Below are 18,665 nucleotides of genomic sequence, written 5' to 3' on the forward strand. Positions count from 1 at the left end.
GACCAGCACGCTGGAATCCTGCACCGATGTGCTCACAGCTTCCACCTGTAACATAACAACACTGATTTGTTGGCACGTGTTAGGACACCAAAATACACCTTACTAGTCTACTTCACATATATTGCTGACTTTAATAGCATTTAAGACTTAAAATATAATATGAAGGGACAGTTCACAACTCTCACGAATGTCTTGTGTGCGTAGAACATATACAACATACTATTTCCTGACGGGCATCTGCTATTTGTTTTTTTAATTAAATATTTGTAACTTTTTATAATTGGTAGCAAAATTGTTAATTGTTAAAAATTGTTAACTGATGCAAACAATGATTCTTATGTAAAAATATGTATTTATATGTAAAACAGAAAAACAAGTTGAAACTCGGAAGGATTTTAAAGTATAAACGAGAATAAAATACGAGAAAAATGAAAAGGGTATCTTTTCAGATAAGCAGGATGATCTTTTCCAAAGATGTGTTTCTGTCTAAAGCAAACAACAGCTCTGTAGTGTGTATGATCTCGCAGTGAAAGTCTGTTCTTCTCTTTAGAAGATTAAAAACAATATTAGCATAAGCTCTGCTCCAAGACCTCCCTCAATACCCCTTGCAAAATGATTGGAAATGGCTACCTTTTAAGAAAGTGTGTTTTATTTTGTACAGGGAAATTTCTCAGGAGGTTTCTCTATGGTTTCAGTGCTATGACTCTAGCTCGCCAAAGATGCCAAGAGTATCAGGCATGACACAGCTTTCTTGCAGTAGTACCAATAGCTGGGAACAAGCTGATTCCCGTTTCTTTATTGCATGTGTTCAGAGTGATGGGCATGTTACCATTAATTCAATGTCACTCCCAATGATATACAGCTGGTCCTCCATCGAAAGCTTCCTGTTTAGATGTGCGAGCACATACGTGATCCCAGGTAATCTCACAGCCGGGCTGGTGAGGAGGCTTCCCCAGAGGGCACTGTAGAAGGCAGACTGGTCTACTGCTGAAGCCACCTTCTCCAAGAGAGTGTTAGTTCTGTAGTGGACATGGCAAACAGTAAGAAAAACAGTCAACTGGGTTTAGAAGGCATATGGAATGACACAATTTTAACAAATTAATTTAAAAAGAAATAGCTAGTAAAAAGGAAAAGGCTTTTATGATTATATATTAGATATGCATACATGCAACTTTATTATTCGTGCCGCTTGTATTGCCAATGCTGATTTGGGCATAGCAGCCAATGTAAATACTAAATTTAATCATGTGTAGCACAAACACATTTTTCTGCAGGATTTCCAAAGCTTTTTGCTTGGTCAGGTTAATTTTGATCTAATCTGCATTCCGTCAAATGCCCCAGCTAAAATGGTAACCCGGTTCAAATCACACCTGATCACTGTTTAAAACATAGCATGTAGAATATCTATACAAAATGTATAATTTTACTAGGAGTATGTAATTCCCAGCTGATGCCACAGATCATGCAAGGGGGTCCGATAAATGAACGCAATCCCAAACAGATATAACAAGAAGCTTTCGCACATTACTTGACAATTCCCTGGCATACATACTTTATAGCACATACTTGGAATATGACTAGTATCTAGTGGTGCAGTACATCAACTCACTGACCTGTCATAATATTCGGAACCCTCCTCCAAGCCAGGGAGAATGCCGGTCAGTAGTCCTTGCAGGCCTGGCTTTAAAGTCTTACCTAGAGGTAGGTAGTATGTCTCATACAGACTAAGTAATGCTGGTTTGACAGACATTGCAGCATTGGTAAGAAGAGGAAAAAGGCCAGAGCTGCAAAAACATAGCAAACAATAACAAGGAAGTTTTATTCAAAGTCAGTCAACAATCACCTGAAGGACAATAATGCAATGAAGATGAAGACTGGGATACAGATCAGCAATTGACAAAAAGCATATAATTTTGCAGTCCCATTTCTGTGAAAAATATACATTTTTTTAAAATTGATTTGTAAAAAAAATCAACAAAAAAAACTACCTGGTGCTGGGGGGACTATGTATGGTGTAAAATTGGTGTAATTCCTAAACCACTCACCCAATTTGGATTCAAATAGCCCCAAATTAAAACGACACTTCAAGCTTGATTGCTTAATTTGAAATACATTGTGGTGGCATACAGAGCTAAAACGCTGAAAATTGTGTCACTGTCCAAATACTTATGGACCGACTGTATCTCCTGCACGGCGTATAGCAGTGCAGAATTCTACTATGCATTTGCAAAGGGGCAACCACAAAATTTAAATTGACCACAAAGCTATTATAGGCATTAAAGTGTATATGATGGCTGGATTGTCCATTTAATTATCTGGAATATCTGCTCATATACTTCACTTGCAGTTGCTTTCTGCCTCTGTATTATCAAAGGGTCTCCATAGTATGTGGCCTCAATCCATTTTCCCCTAGTAGTTGGGGTCAGGATTGAGCCCATCAGGGCTGTGTCCAGAGTCTCTCCTAAATACTGTCTGTGGGACACATGAAGGCTGGGGTACCTTGTTTGATGCTAGCTGATGTAATACAAAATTCCCTTAAGTCTATATTGATAAAACATGGCATTAATATGTTGCATCAATACAGAGTTAAAGGAAGCGTATATTTTCACAAATAGATGAACAGGTTTAGGTTTACCATTAACAGAAATTTACAGATAAGAACTAAACATGCAAGTCTTTGAAAGGGGCTAAAGGTTAATTACCTGTACAGAAAGAGGTCTTTGGCCAAGCGCTTTGGTCCAATGATTTTGAAGATGATTTCGTACGTTTCCAGTGCTTTCCTGTGAACTCCCCCTGGTAATGCCGGGTGGAGGCATTGTGCCAACCTTTTACCGATCGTTAACTTTTTAGGAACAACTTGATACTTTGCATTGTTTTGTAATACCTGTGAAATATATGGACACAATCAGAACCCAAATGGAATATTTATTGAACGCTTACTCGCAGGGTGAAATATACAAACACTGACAAACGATAATGCGGTTTCAAGAATCAGCAGCTGGAGGCCTCCATCTGATGCTGTAAGACTCCAGCCACCATAATAAAATGGCAACTTGGATACATCTCTCCTTTATACCTTGTTCAGTTTCCCCAGTGCAGATATTAAATCAGCCCATTCACTGGAATACTCAAAGTTCTTCAACGCCTTATCAACAGCTGCCACATAGTTCCTATATTTGGAGTCACTCAATAGCTCCAGTTCCTCTGTGTTCATTCTCCCACCACGTCCCGCTAGAGACCAGCTCTACGCTAACCACAGACCATCACCTACAAGAAAAAATACAGGTTATTATTATGATACAGTTCTGATACCAACCGCAAACAAAACTATGCCAAATAGCTTGGCTCGTTCACTAAGGGCATCTTTTTGAAATACGACATTGTTGAAGATTAAAGTGCATCAGTCACAACTTTCCTTATGACATCATTAGTATGTCATATCATAGTAAAATAAAAATAACAGAAGGTAGTGAAATATTAAGTAATGTTTAACATATATTACTACTTGTCGGTTGTGCTCCCCTCCCCCTCCAAAGTGTTTATAATCAACATATTTTCAGGACAGAAAACAAAGATGGCCGATAAAACGAAAAAGGTGTGTCTGTCTTACATCTTTGTTCCTTTTTTCATTTCTTTTATTAGTGTTCCCTATGATATATCAACTGATTTCCCAAAATGTATTGGTATCACAATTGTAAGATTTTAGTTCCAAATGTGAAGTACATTTTAAATGTATACCTGGATACCTGGCTGCATAGACTCTTTTGTCCAACATTAGAATGTGTAATCATGTGACCTGACATGGCGGTAACTGGTGGACATTATTGGACACATGACTGGCATCTAACTTGACAGCGCATTTGTAAATGACTACATAATGAACAAATTGCGGCACGCTGTGAATGGCACCCTCGTTCTCAGATTTGCTGTATATTCAAGAACAAATCTATGTGACGATGTTAGTGTGACTGCCAGAAAGTTAACAAAGTTATTTTTGGCACAGATATAAAAAGTCTACACACGCCTGTTAAAATGCCAGGTTCTTGTGATGTTAAAGAATGAGACAAAGATAAGTCATGTCAGAACTTTTTCCACCTTTTATGTGACCTATAAGGTGAACAATTCAATTCCAAAACTAACTGAAATCTTTGCACACATATGTAACCAGGTTATTTTTCCCCCTCAAAGATTTCAGTTAGTTTTGGAATTAAATTGTTCACGTTATAGGGGTGTGTAGACTTTTTATACCCACTGTATATATGGGTACTTATGACAGGGGAGCAACAGTATAAACCCGGCTTTAGGAAGTAAAATAAGATAGAAACATTGCCCCAACCCCCCCCCCTCCTATTTTATTAGCAGGCGTGAATCATGCGGATGAGCAAAATCCAGAAAGGGAGCGGCTAAACTTATCAGACCAGAAAGGTTGCGTAATTACCAGAGCAGCTGGTTGCTGGTTTAGTTTTTCTAGGACATCAATTTGGTGGCACGCAGTGAAATCTACCTTTGACGCCTCCCAAACGTTGTTCCGAACGCGGCCAAATGAAATAAAGATTTTGGCCAATTTTGTCCCAAACTATTTAGATTATATACTGTATGTGTGTATATATATCAGTTCTGATCATGTTATTAAAGATACTTAAAAATCATGCCTAAAGGGTACAAGTCAAATGTATAATATAAATGAATGCCCCAATGCACAGGTTTTTCTAGATTACTGTATTTACAAAAGGGACATCTATATGAATTTGATTCTATCACGTAAGTAAATATAAGGGATTTTTTTGTTTATAATCTCTATATAAACAATAATCAACAAACACAAATCTGTGTTTGTGTAAAATAGCGAGTCTGGGTCTGATGCCTCGGTCGGATCTGTTTTAAAGATGCTATTGCACCTACTCTGCTTCAAATGAAAAGTAGCCTCAGAACCATCATTCCCACCACCGTTTACAGCTCAACCCCTGTCTAGCAACCATTATAATGACAAAGTGTGGGTCAATCAGGATTTATTAAATATATGATTAAACCTTTAGAGGAAAAAAGAAATTGTCAGATCTTCTATGGTTTATTTGGTTGTGAGGATAGCAGGTTCAATGGACAAATTGTACCTAACATGGTCCATCACAACTAAAATCCATGGTCCATCACAACAACCAACACGATCATGCTCAAGGGTAAGGCACGGGTGCCATTATGTAGAACTTAGCAGCTAAGGAGACATTTTAAATACCAGACACCTAAAATAGTTCAGATAACTATGTTTTTTAACCAATCAATGGCACCTTCACTGAAACTTTTTGTCAATATAAAACTGTTAAGAAGGAACAATGTAACATTAAAAGGTCTAAGAACATTTCCTCAAGAACATTCTTAGTGTTACAAAATAAGAAAAAAACCAGAGGAAACTAAAATATTGAACATAGATGACAAGGCAGGGTCTCTAGGGAAGATGTAAAATGTTCTTGCAATGGCTTAATTATAGAACATTACAAACATTAAATGTCTTCATACGATGTCCTTAAAGAACACTCTTGGGCTACCATAATTCCCACAACTAAATACAAATGGCATCAGGCTGTTTCAGTCAAACCGAAGGCATCATAAATTCAAAGGTCAACCCACCCTGAGGGTGTCAGAAAAGAGGACCATGACAATTAATAAAGAAATCAAAAGTAAAATGTTCCTTGGCATTTAAAGTGAATGAATGATTTCAAATTCCTATCTTTATTCATAAAAACAAATGAAGTCATGATGCTCGCCACCAACATATGTTAAAAAGCGATACATTTCTGTTCTCTTGGTCAGTGCTCAAGAGATAACCTGTACAGGATTGCATAATTAAATGGGGCTTGCTAGTGTTGGCACGCTAAAAACATGCTCTTGTACAGAAAACGTGAGAAAATACCCCAAAACAGTACTGTAGTATAAACTCTCACTCATCCCGATTGTCTTGTTCCCAATTGTTTTAATATAAATACTTATTTTTGTGTCTATCCACATGTTGGCCACAGGGCTGTGCGCGTTGCCAGATTATTGAGCTGTACTCTTCAAAAATAAACACTTCTGTCGCTTCGAAGCCTAAATGGCAACTGCAACAATTTTCCATTGTCTGCAAATTGCCTTAATTTCTACACTATTTGCATATAATTCCATATGTATTTATGTAAAGGAGAGTACTCGGTACGGCGAAGGTCACGGGCAGTTAAATAAGATCAGTCGGTAAGTGCTAAGAAATAAAATAAACCCGTGAAACTACATATTACTCAGAGGGCGACAAATTTGGTTGAGATTTAGTCAGTCATTGTAAGACCCGTTTTTTTGTTTTCAATAATACTAATTAACAAACATACTTACACACACACACACACACACACTCGGTAACATAGTCACCTATACATACACAGTAAGATACTAACATGCGCACACATATACTAACACACCCAGTAACATACATACTTACACACACTTAGTAACTCATTCACATGCGCACACACACAGTAGCATTTTCACACACATTCGGTAGCATAACAACATATTTTACCCATACAGTAACACACTTATATACTGTTGGTTGCGGGCAGCTCTTGTGTTCCTTTGAAGCAGGAAATGACATCATATCTCTGCACTCAGACTCAGCAAGCTGGTACTGAGGGAGCAAATCCTAGGGGCCAGGAAGTGGTTTCTTGTCGCCATGGCGTTTTTCGAGCCCTGTATTAAGTTTCACTCTAACGGAAGTGTCTGTATTTGCCTCTTAGCGTGCAGAGAGAAGATGTACCCCACCAAGAAAAAAAACACTTTGGTGTGTATTCACTAAAGGGAGAGTTGTGGTATCAGCTCCTTGACTCCACCATACATTGTATAGAAACATCACAAAACGTGCTTCTGCATACTGTACATACAGAACTATAATGGTGTTATCTCAGTTAATATACATACTTTAAATACTATAGGTATCTTTATATGAATTCCAAAACCTTAATGTGGACACTGGAGGTCCGAAGGTCTTACAGTCATGGACTTCCATTTCAGTCTCCCAACAGAAACTAACACGAGAATAAGCATCTAGATGTTTACAAAGCCACCATCTCAATTCACTCCAGTACTGCTCATCCTGCCTGCATACTCCATCCAGTCGCAACACTCAAATCTATACGTGAGCACAGAGAGGTTGGCTGTACTCATGTGAATGGTTACTCAGGATTAGGGAAGAGTGAGAGTGCATATAATATCCTGCGACAGGAGCTTGTGATCAAGTGATCAATTTGGTATTTCTTCCCCAAAGCGTTTTGTTTTTTTTCCCTACTTGCAAACAATCTAAATGACTACTATGTTACAGATTTGGCATGCATACCCGTGGCATGTGTTTCAAAACTCGCAATATATCATTTTACAGTAAGCTTGTTAGGACTGGAATGAGTAATCTACAGAGACAAACGCTAAATTAACAAAATACATACAGCGATCTATATGACAAGCAGCACAGACATACAACATACACGCGTTCTTTAATACACATCCCAGATAAGCACTGGATTCCTCCACACGCCATCACACATGCGTCCCCATATTCTGAAATCATTCTACGCATCAGGAGCTCATACGTTTGTTTTGAAGCTTGGTCCGGCACAGGGATGCATCCCAGCAGCAGTCTAATTATTACTTCCTTGCCGTAAAGCATGCAATCATTTTGCAGCCACAACCAAAGCCATCTGAGACTTCACTTTGTGAATAATGGCCAATTATCTACCACCTATCTACACTGCCAAATAAACACCCCATTACCACACAATACCCTGAGCTGTGTTATATATATATATATATATTATATATATGGGGCCCGAGCGTCTCCTTGCTATGAAAACTGATACATTTTGCCGCAGCATCTTGGCTTTTGACCTGTACCTTCCATTCTCCCCGCAGATCTGCCGTCCCCTCTCCCACTGACCAGAATTAAATCTTAACAGGGCCTCTTCCTCCAGAGCTGGAAGGGGAATGAAGTAAGAGATGTCTATAGCAATATTACGTCATTTGTATGTGACAGCAATATACCTTGATGTCAGAGACCCTGGTAATGTCGGTGCTGTTTCCTCACCTGTACAAAGTGGTGCCTCTCGGTACCCGGCTGACAGCTCCCGGCATGCAAAGTGAAGGTACAGAGGAGGAGGGGGCGCGCCGGCGTCCGTGACGTCACTAGAGTGCGCCAGGAAGACGGAAGCTCAGAGTGTACGGTGGAGCTCATGTTTTGTGCTGGCGGATACCGAACATCTAAGTTATCATAGAAAGAAAATGAGCGAATGCTGTGTGTGAAAATAAAGGTTCTGCCTGCGGTCTCATGAGAGACACGGCCTGTAAACCATAACGTCTACTGTGTGTGACTATTGTGTATACGGCGATCGCTGTGCGCGCGAAATGAACCCCGGAACTGTGTACCTCCGGCTTGTGTGGCTTGCCGTGATATCGGTTTGTGTTGCTGGGTAATGTTTGGTTGAAATAAGCAGTTATAGTGCAAAGGGTTAAAAGTGCGAACAGTCTACTAGTTACCAAGATTTAACACTCAATTTTGCCCCGTAATTCATATTATTTTGTGTATTTACACACTTGCGCTTCCCAAAGGATGATTTCATAATGTCCTACTTCATTTTCAACATTTATTTCCATATGATTAGGCAGTGTCCACGGAAAGGGCTTGTGGAAAGCTATGTGGTTTTTTTTTACCAATATCTTATATTATGACACATATTCAAACTAACCATTCAGCTAAAAAAAAAAGATATAATCCAGTTGCAGTGAGAGCCCAAGGAAAATGACAGACTGCTCTTCGTGCTAAAGGAGCATTTTACGTTTCGAATGGAACTGCGGTCTCATTGGGAAATACTGTGTGTATAGATATATGTACACAAATATATATACACACACACACAAATTCAGAAAACCTTGCACACATTTTCCAAATGATGTGTAAAGTACCTACATGTGTGTACTGTATGACCAAAAGTACGTGGTCACCTGACCATCACACCTATATGAGCTTGTTGGATATTCCATTCCAAATCCACGAGCGTTAATATGAAAGTTGGCCCCCCCTTTGCAGCTATTACAGACTTCACTCTTCAGCAAAGGCTTTCCACAAGATTTTGGACTGTGTCTGAGAATTTGTAAGGTGAGCTTTGATGTTGGATGAGAAGGCCTGGCTCACAATCTCCATTCCCGTTCATCCCAAAGGTGTTTAGTGGGGTTGAGGTCAGGGGTTCAGTGTGGGCCACTGGAGTTCCCCCTCACCAAGCTTCTGGTCTTTATGGAAGCATGCCGTTGTCTGAAACGCCTTTGTATGCTGCAGCAATAACATTACCTTACACTGGAGCTAAACAGCCCCACACCATTATGCCTCCTCCATCAAACTTTACAGTAGCCGCTATGCATTCTGATCACTGGAAATCAAACGGACCTACATGAGTTGCAGCTAGTGGATACTTACACATGGTTTACACTAAGAGGACCTCCACTATTGCTCCCTTTTCCTAAAGTTTTCAATAGGCTCTATTTTTAGCCTGCACAGTCTGACAAAAATGCAATTGAGTACATAAATCATCTGCTAAAAATACATTCCTAAAGTTCACAGCTTATATAGAGGGTGCTAACTGCACTTGGGTGAGGTGGCGCTGAAGATGGAAACGGATGAGAAAATAAATGTGGGAGGGAAAGCTCATATCAGTGTATGGTGAGAGTGTCAGCATTTGTGGGTTAGTGTGAGTGTGTATGTAAGTGCATGGTGTTAGCATGTGTGTTTGGGTTGGTGTAAGTGTGTATGTAAGTGCATGGTGTTAGCATGGGTGTGTGTGGGTGTGTATGTAAGTGCATGGTGTTAGCATGTGTGTGGGTTAGTGTAAGTGTGTATGTAAGTGCATGGTGTTAGCTTGAGTATGTAGCGTATGGTGTGGAGTATAGAGTGTCAGTAGCGAGCCTAGGCTTTGCAGCCCCTGGGAAGGGGAAGACCTCTTTTCCTTTTTCCCAAGGGGTCGCCGGCAGGTGGCGCTGCAAGAGAAGTCGCTGGTAGAAGCCTGTTTGGGATGTTGGAGCGCTGTCCGTGACTGGCGCTGCTTCCTGCCGGAGACCGAAGCACCACGCACCGGGGGCATTATTTGAAAGCTAACCGCTAGGAGCATTAGCCTTACAAGCATGGGGCCCACGCTGCGTCTGGAGATCAGGAAAACCATGCAGAATGCTGTTCTGATACTGGGGTAAATGGCGCCTCCTGTAATGAATGCACTCTATTTCTTTTGGGACTTCCTAGCGTGTATAAGAATGAAGCTGGTGACACCTTCTACACGTTGTGCCCACGGAGGCATAGGTGCCAACGATCACGAGAGGGGTGACAGTGAGGGTGGGTCCCAAAAATACTATCGCATTTCAAGTTACAATAAGACAACAGAGCCATAGCGAAGGAGTGAGGGGGTTCCGGACCATGCTGGACAGCTCACCGGAAGATGGAGTTAACCAGCATGTCATGTGTTAAAATATAAAATTAACCCATTGAGTGCCAGGGGAGCGAGCCATAATGTGCTAGATGCACAGACTTAGAATGGATATTTTACTACAATCAACTCAATAGATCGTTACTAAAAGGTTCCATGCCAGATTGCCTCCTAATCTTTCATGTGTTTCCATTGTAATGCATTACATGATGTGGTAAACTGTTGAAATGATCAAACCACCAGTTTAGCGAATACACCCCTCACGTGCAAACAATATTCCCTACTTCATAGTCTGCGTGCAGGACACTCTGGGACCTCTTCCCAGTGAATGACTGGGTGCGCAAGGGATGCAGGTTGCAAAAATACAATCTGTCTCATGGTTATTTAAAATTACTCACATTTAAACTAACCGATCATAAAGTTCTTTGCCCAGGTAAACATGTGATGCTTATTTGTTCCTGGCCCCTAATAAAATGTTAGTGTGTGTGTGTGTATATATGCTACTGTTCAAAAGCTTGGGGTCATTACAAATGTCCTTCTATTTGAAAGAAAAAGCCAATTTTATCCATTAATGTAACATTAAGTGAATCAGAAATACAGTGTAGACATTGTTAATGTTGTAAATGGCTATTTCAGCTGGAAACTGATAGGCATACAGAGGCCCTTTATCAGCAACCATCACTCCAATGTTCCAATGGCACATTGTGTTAGTTAATCCAAGTTTACATTTCAAAGGCTAATTTATCATTAGAAAACCACTTTGCAATTATGTTACAAATGTCATAGTTTTTTTTTTGAAACATTATTATTTATTGTTTTATATAGCACCATCAAATTCCGTAGCGCTGTACAATGGGTAGAGAGGACATAACAAATTGACTTACATAGACAGGTGAGGAGGGCCCTGCTCAAACAAGCTTACAATCTACAATCTTGTGTGTGTGTGTGTCATGTGAAAAAAAGTTTTCTATGATTTTACATATCAGGACATAACAGTAATCTGTTCCTTAGCAGGTCTAAACATTAGGTAAATAAAACAACAACAACACGTGACATATTATACTGCAGTTTATTCAACAAAAATAAAGCCAAAATGGAAAAGCCATGTGTGAAAAACTAAGTACACCTTATGAATCAATAGCTTGTAGAACCACCTTTAGCAGCAATAACTTGAAGTAATTATTTTCTGTATGACTATAACAGTCTCACAACGTTGCTTCAGTTCATTGAGGTTTGCAGGCACTTGTTAATGCACAACTCTGCCCCAGTATTTCAGTCGGGTTGAGGTCTGGACCATTGCGACACCTTGTTGTAGATTTGCTGGTGTGCTTGGGATCATTGTCCTGTTGCGTGGCACAGTTGTGGCCAAATTTTAGCTGTTGGACAGATGGTCTCACATTTGACCCTAGAATACTTTGGTGTACAGAGAAGTTTATGGTTGACTAAATGACTGCAAGTTTCCCAGGTCCTGTGGCCCAAACAACCCCAAATCATCACCCCTCCACCACCCTGCTTGACAGTTGGTATGGCGTGTTTGTGTTGATATGCTGTGTTGATAATGTGGCACTGTGCGTTATGGCCACTTTGGTCTCCACTTTGGTCTTGTATGTTGGAAGACCAAACTTTCCACTTTGGTCTTGTATGTTGGAAGGACATTGTTCCTTAAATTTTGTGGTTTGTTCAGACGCAACATTGCAAACCTTAGCCGTGCTGCCGTGTTCTTTTTCGAGAGAAGAGTTCTTCTGGCAACCCTTCCAAACAAACCATACTTGTTTCCTTCTTGGCATTGTATTAACATGCACCTAAATGCTCCAGACCAGAAACTGCTTTGTTTTTTATAGAGGTGGTCACACTTCATGATGATCAATTAATCAAGGGCATTTTATTGGCTGCACCTGTCTACTACTTGGCTATTCCTATGGAAGCAGAAGGGGGAATGTTTTTTCACAAATAGCTTCTCCATTTTGGCTTTATTTTTGCTGAATAAATCATGACATGGTGTAATATGTCATGTGTTGTTGTTGTTGTTGTTGTTGTTTGAGGTTGTAGTTACCTCATTTTTTGACCTGCTTGTTATTACTTCTTGATATATAAAACCGTAGAATTCAATGAGTGTACTTTCTTTTTCACATGACTGTGTCTATATATATATATATAGTATCTCACAAAAGTGAGTACCCCCTCACATTTTTGTAAATATTTTATTATATCTTTTCACATCACAACACTGAAGAAATGACCCTCTGCTACAATGTAAAGTAGTGAGTGTGCAGCCTGTATAACAGTGTAAATGTGTTGTTCCCTTAAAAATAACTAAACACACAGCCATTAATATGTAAACCTTGGCAACAAAAGTAAGTACACCCCAACGTGGAAATGTCCAAATTGGGCCCAATTAGCCAAGGTTTGGACATTAATGGCTGTGTTGAGTTATTTTTAAGGGAACAGCAAATTTACACTGTTATACAGGCTGTACGCTTACTATGTTACATTGTAGTGACATTTCTTCAGTGTTGTCACATGAAAAGATATAATACAATATTTACAAAAATGTGAGGGGTGTAGGTGTACTACACCCCTCACACACTCACTACTTTACATTGTAGCAGAGGGTAATTTCTTCAGTGTTGTGATGTGAAACGGCAGCACGGCTAAGGTTTGCAATGTTGCGTCTGAACAAACCACAAAATTTCAGGAACAATGTCCTTCCAACATACAAGACCAAAGTGGAAAGTTTGGTCTTCCAACATACAAGACCAAAGTGGAGACCAAAGTGGCCATAACGCACAGTGCCACATTATCAACACAGCATATCAACACAAACACGCCATACCAACTGTCAATCAGGGTGGTGGAGGGGTGATGATTTGGGGTTGTTTGGGCCACAGGACCTGGGAAACTTGGTCATCAAACTAACTTTAATATTAAACAATTTCAGGAACAATGTCCTTCCAACATACAAGACCAAAGTGGAAAGTTTGGTCTTCCAACATACAAGACCAAAGTGGAGACCAAAGTGGCCATAACGCACAGTGCCACATTATCAACACAGCATATCAACACAAACACGCCATACCAACTGTCAAGCAGGGTGGTGGAGGGGTGATGATTTGGGGTTGTTTGGGCCACAGGACCTGGGAAACTTGCATGGTGTTAGCATGGGTGTGCATGTAAGTGCATGGTGTTAGCATGTGTGCGTAAGTATGTATGTAAGTGCATGGTATATATGTATATATATATATATATATATACACTCATACATACACAGCAAGGGTGCTATTCTTGGAGATATGTCATTATAATATTGAATTTGTCTTTTAGCGGCTTTGAAGACAAAGACTTTCCTGTTGATGTTTCAGTGTGCCCATCATCTTTACAAATAGAGACTCCTGATGGCTGTGAGACACTCAGTCTTCCTCCAGAGATTAAGCTGGTCCCTTCCTCCTGCCGATACGTACAGCATGTTGCAGGTGAAGGACTTCATATTCGGCTGCAAGTACACGCTTCCCGGGATACAGGTAACAGCGGCTATCATGAATGTTGTGTAGGATCATGATATAGATGTGATTTATGTTTGGATATAGATTACAGGTATTTCCTCATTGCTGTGAAAATGTATTTGACTCTTCCTGTTTTCTTCTATTTTTGCATATTTGTCACACATAAGTATTTTAGATCATCAAACTAACTTTAATATTAAACAATGATAACCCAAGGAAACATAAAATGCAGTGTTTAAATGATTTCATTTATATAAGTGGAAAAAGCTATCCAACCCTATGTGAAGAAAAAAAAGCTGGCTCCTAACATTTTTAGCTGGCTCCTAGATCCATACCAAATCTTGGCATACCAAAATATTTTGGACAATGCTTTCAACTTTGTGGGAACAGCAAGGTCCATAAAGACATGGTTGGATGAGCTTGGTGTGGAAGAACTTGACTGACCCTGACAGAGCCCTGACCGAGCCCTGACCTCAAGGAGATTTTCCATATAACTGCAGTTGGTCTTGCTAGTTACACTGGATGACACAAAATGGAGAGGCCATATATTGTCTCCGGTGTTAATATTTACCCTTTTTAAAATTCTGTCCCTTCCTTGTCCTTGAAATTTTCTATCTGTGACTAATATAACTGTAACGGGTTCACCAAGAGAGCTGTGGTAACTCCCAGAGATCACCCAGATGTATTTTCCTGTTGTCCCCAAAATCACTTCCAGCACCAGTCAGCATGCACACCTTGGAACCCTGCTATGTGTACCCAATGAGTCAGGGGCGTCCAACGGCCCTCCGGACTTCGAGGTGCGGCCCGCGTGAGTGAGCAGGACCGGACTGTCCGGTCCTGCTCACTCACGCGGTGGTCTGCCGGTCCATGGGCCGGCAGACCACATTCAAAGCGGCCACCCAGCCGCGAAGTTCAAAGCAGCCGTTGTGACGTCCGAGGGGGTGGGCCCACAGAAGGTGTTCCTCGCGGCAACAACAGGGTCATCACACCGGAGGAGAGCAGGAAAAAGTAAAAAAAAAACAAAAATGTAAGTATTACCAATGTACATGAGAAAAGTGTAGTTTCTGCTTGCTTTTGCTACTGTGGCTGCTTGTGCATGATAGGAGTGTCATTGCTATATTAAATATATATGATTACTAACAGCAATAACACTCCTATCATGCCAAGTCAGCCAGTTCATGCTGCAATCTGGGTATGTCTGGGCATGATAGGAGTGTGCTTGCTGTTAGTAATCATATATATTTAACATAGCAATGAGACTCCTATCATGCACGAGCAGTCAATACATGCACATAACCTACAGGCTCCCTGTGCCCTGCCCCCCCTACTTACACATCCATGCTATCACATGCATATTCATTCATAACAAACATTAATTCCCTCATTCACGTACACTCATTCATACACCCTTCCCCACCCTTACCTGAACTACAGATCTTCCGGTGCTGCTCGCAGACTTACGCAGGGGTGCTCTCTCCATCTGCGTTGTGCGCAGTCTGTTTGAACTTCTCTTGACCTGCCCAGGGGAACAGGAACGGAGCGGAGTCACGTGAGGTGACGCGCATTCACGTGACTCCGCTGGGTTCCTGCTTCCCCTCGAGGGAGCAAGAGATGCTGCTGAGCAACACAGAGGGAAGTAGCAGGGCCCCTGCAGATTATTTTCGGTGGGTTTTTTTTTTTTTGTTTCGGCATTTTGCCAAATTAACCCTGTATTAGTATGCATTCTAAAGCTAAAAGGCCCACGCACACATACATTTCTGAGGAAGTGGCCCACTGCACAAAAAACTTGGACACCCCTGCAATAAGTAGACACAACTACTTTGAATTGAGTACAACAGGAATCAACATTTTGTTGTTGTAAAACATAGCCTCATATATCAACAGAACTACATAAACATAGATAAATGTATACAACCCAACCTTTAATTCCCCTGGCAGCAATCCTATTGATGGGATTAGTTAAACAATGGAGTTCCTACCTGTGCTATCTTTTTTTGGCAGCCAGGCTGGAGCCATCTCTGAGTACCTTGGGGGGCCTGCATGACAGGTCATTCTGTCACAATAACCCTTCTATAGGAGTTATTTCTAATTGTATGTGCAGTAGCAAGAAAAAGTGAGTCAGCCTGGAATTTTTCTGGAATCTGGGTATGTCTGGGCATGATAGGAGTGTGATTGCTGTTAGCAATCATATATATCTAATATAGCAATCACACTCCTATCATGCACAAGCAGCCAATAAATGCTGAAACCTGGTTAGCTGCCCCCTTGTGTATTGATGCTGCCAGCACAGATAAAATGCTGCCCTGCAGCATGGTGTCTGCACAACACTTACAGCCTCCTGTGCCATGCCTCCCCTTACACATCCATGTTATCACACACATATTCATTTACTTATTCACAAACATTAATTCACTAATTTATATACTTATTTATTCCCTCATTCACAGATACTCATTCATTCCCTCAATCATGCATACTTGTTCATACACTCTTCCCCACCCCCTTGCAGGGGCCTCCGCTTCCCTCTGCGTTGCTCGCGCTGACAGGTAAACAGCAATTGCCGCCCAGCCCTCCTCCTGGATTTTGGCAGTTTTTTTTGTATCGTTCTTACCCATATTGAATATATTGTTCACAGTGTGAACCCTTAGGCTAATGACTTCAACAAAATCTAATTGGAGTCAGGAGTTAGCAAATCTGGAGCCAAATCAATGAAACTGGATTTGAGTTGTCTTTTTTAGGGTTATTTTGACACTCAAATATTTAGTTTGCTTTTTTTCAAGAAGCATCTGCTTGTGTGGACCATGCTTTGCAAAAAAATAAATCTCAGAAAACCTACCATAAAGCTTGAAAGAGTTACAAAAGTAATTTCAAAGAGTTAAGATACACTACTGCTCATACGTTTGGGGTCACTTAGCTGGGACATTTCTAGATGTGCTAACATAATTGCAAAATTATTTTGATCAATTAGACTTTTAAACTTGGATTAGTGAACACAATGTGCCACTGGAACAGAGTGATGGTTGCTGATAACAGACTTCTGCAGATATTCTGTTAAAAATAAGCTGGAGATGCGCTGGGGGTGGGTGCGAGGTGCTCACCTTCAGCTAGCTACAGTAATGGCTTGCGGAATATTTCCAGGTGTTCTGGTGCCAAAGTGGAGGAGACTACAACGATTTCAGCAAAAATAATGCATATTAAAATACTTATCACATACTTTATTAAACGCTCATCGTTGGTTGAGACTGTCCCTTTATGTCTGTATGACTTTGTCCTCTACTGTTTATATAAGTAGCCTGTAAATGTATGTATATTTAGAACAATTTCTAGTGAGCTTTGCTGCAATAGATATTAATATGGTTAGTATAGAAGACATTAGCAATCCTTTATATAAGCCCTCATCTTTTTTGTGTGTGTGATCAGTCAATTTCACATAGAATTGAACACTGTTCTTCTCCTATTTATCTCACAAGGCTCCATAGACATCCAAATGTATGACTCTGGCTATGATAAGGTGCCCAGGGAAGAACAGTGTACTCCAGCCATCAATAATAATATCTTTAATTAGTTGCCTACTTCATGTGGTTCTTTCACACATTATTAATAGCAGTACAAGGGCATTGAAAGATCAGTCACATAGCTCATTCTTGCACTTTCCTAATGGTGCTTTTTGAATTAATGTTAGGAAAGCAGAGTGTTAAATATTTTCCTAAAACATTGCATGACCTTTAGTGAGGAAACTAAGCACTCCTATGTGTATTATAGACAGAAGCTAGGTATTGCTGTTCCCACAACAAATATTTAGTGCCGTTGCGAGATTAATATTAAAAGAATAAGATGTTTTGCAAATAAGTGGCTCCTATATTGAAAAAAAACATGCTTTGCTAATGGAGATTATACAAAACAATAACATTTGTATAAGGTTCACGCGTTACCACTTCTCAGTTCTTGAGTCCATTTTGTATTATCCCACCATCCAACAGCTGCTTATTTTTGGACAAGTTGCTTTCAACATATTGCAAGATAACGCAGTTTTGAGCCGCTGTGGTCCACATTTATAAAGAAATACCTTGTAACACCATCACCATGAGCCATCACCATGGAAACCATTGGCTGACGTAACCGCACAGTTGCCATTTATAGATGGTCAATTGCTTCAGCAAATATTCTAAATAGCGGCTTCAACCATTCGACCCATCTAGTCTGCCCAAAGCCCAATTTTTCCTGATGTAAAGATCCAGACCTTATTCGTTCCTTGGTTATGTCTTAGATTCAAGATTTATTATAGGTATACGTATGTACAGTATTTCTCCATGTATAAGACGCACCTTAACTTAGCTGTGCTGGAATCTGGGTATGCCTGGGCATGATAGGAGTGTTATTGCTGTTAGCAATCATGTATATTTAATATATCACACTCCTATCATGCACAAGCAGCCAACACATGCACATAACTTTCAGCCTCCTTGTGCCATGCCTCCCCTACTTACACATCCATGCTATCACACACACATATTCATTCATTCCCTCATTCACGCAGACTCATACACCCTCTCCCACTCTTACCCGAACTGCAGACCTTCTGGTGCTGCTGGCAGACTTTGTTTCCCTCTGCGTTGCTCGAACTCTGAGTAAACTTCTCTTGACCCGCCCATTATTTTCATAATCGATTAGTTGGCCGATTTATTTTTTC

The 18,665-nt window shown here is 40.4% G+C and overlaps 2 protein-coding genes across 2 annotated transcripts in view; one reads left to right on the forward strand and one right to left on the reverse strand.

Annotated features, from left to right (window-relative positions):
- DOP1A (DOP1 leucine zipper like protein A) overlaps positions 1 to 8,164 on the reverse strand; it is a 36,542-nt gene extending 28,378 nt beyond the window's left edge. The window contains exons 1-6 of the mRNA XM_053460086.1: positions 8,096 to 8,164; positions 3,077 to 3,267; positions 2,703 to 2,884; positions 1,614 to 1,784; positions 830 to 1,019; positions 1 to 45 (exon numbers count right to left, since the gene is read on the reverse strand). The exon at positions 1 to 45 is cut by the window's left edge and continues 54 nt beyond it. Coding sequence (XP_053316061.1) covers positions 1 to 45; positions 830 to 1,019; positions 1,614 to 1,784; positions 2,703 to 2,884; positions 3,077 to 3,214 — 726 coding nt within the window. The 5' untranslated portion in view covers positions 3,215 to 3,267; positions 8,096 to 8,164. The remainder of the gene's footprint in view (positions 46 to 829; positions 1,020 to 1,613; positions 1,785 to 2,702; positions 2,885 to 3,076; positions 3,268 to 8,095) is intronic.
- Positions 8,165 to 10,080: 1,916 nt separating this feature from the next.
- Positions 10,081 to 18,665, forward strand: part of UBE3D (ubiquitin protein ligase E3D) — a 93,413-nt gene continuing 84,828 nt past the window's right edge. Inside the window, exons 1-2 of the mRNA XM_053460084.1 lie at positions 10,081 to 10,241; positions 13,797 to 13,993. Coding sequence (XP_053316059.1) covers positions 10,180 to 10,241; positions 13,797 to 13,993 — 259 coding nt within the window. The 5' untranslated portion in view covers positions 10,081 to 10,179. The remainder of the gene's footprint in view (positions 10,242 to 13,796; positions 13,994 to 18,665) is intronic.

The sequence above is a fragment of the Spea bombifrons genome, chromosome 3, assembly GCF_027358695.1.
Source record: "Spea bombifrons isolate aSpeBom1 chromosome 3, aSpeBom1.2.pri, whole genome shotgun sequence".
Taxonomy (NCBI): Eukaryota; Metazoa; Chordata; class Amphibia; order Anura; family Pelobatidae; genus Spea; species Spea bombifrons.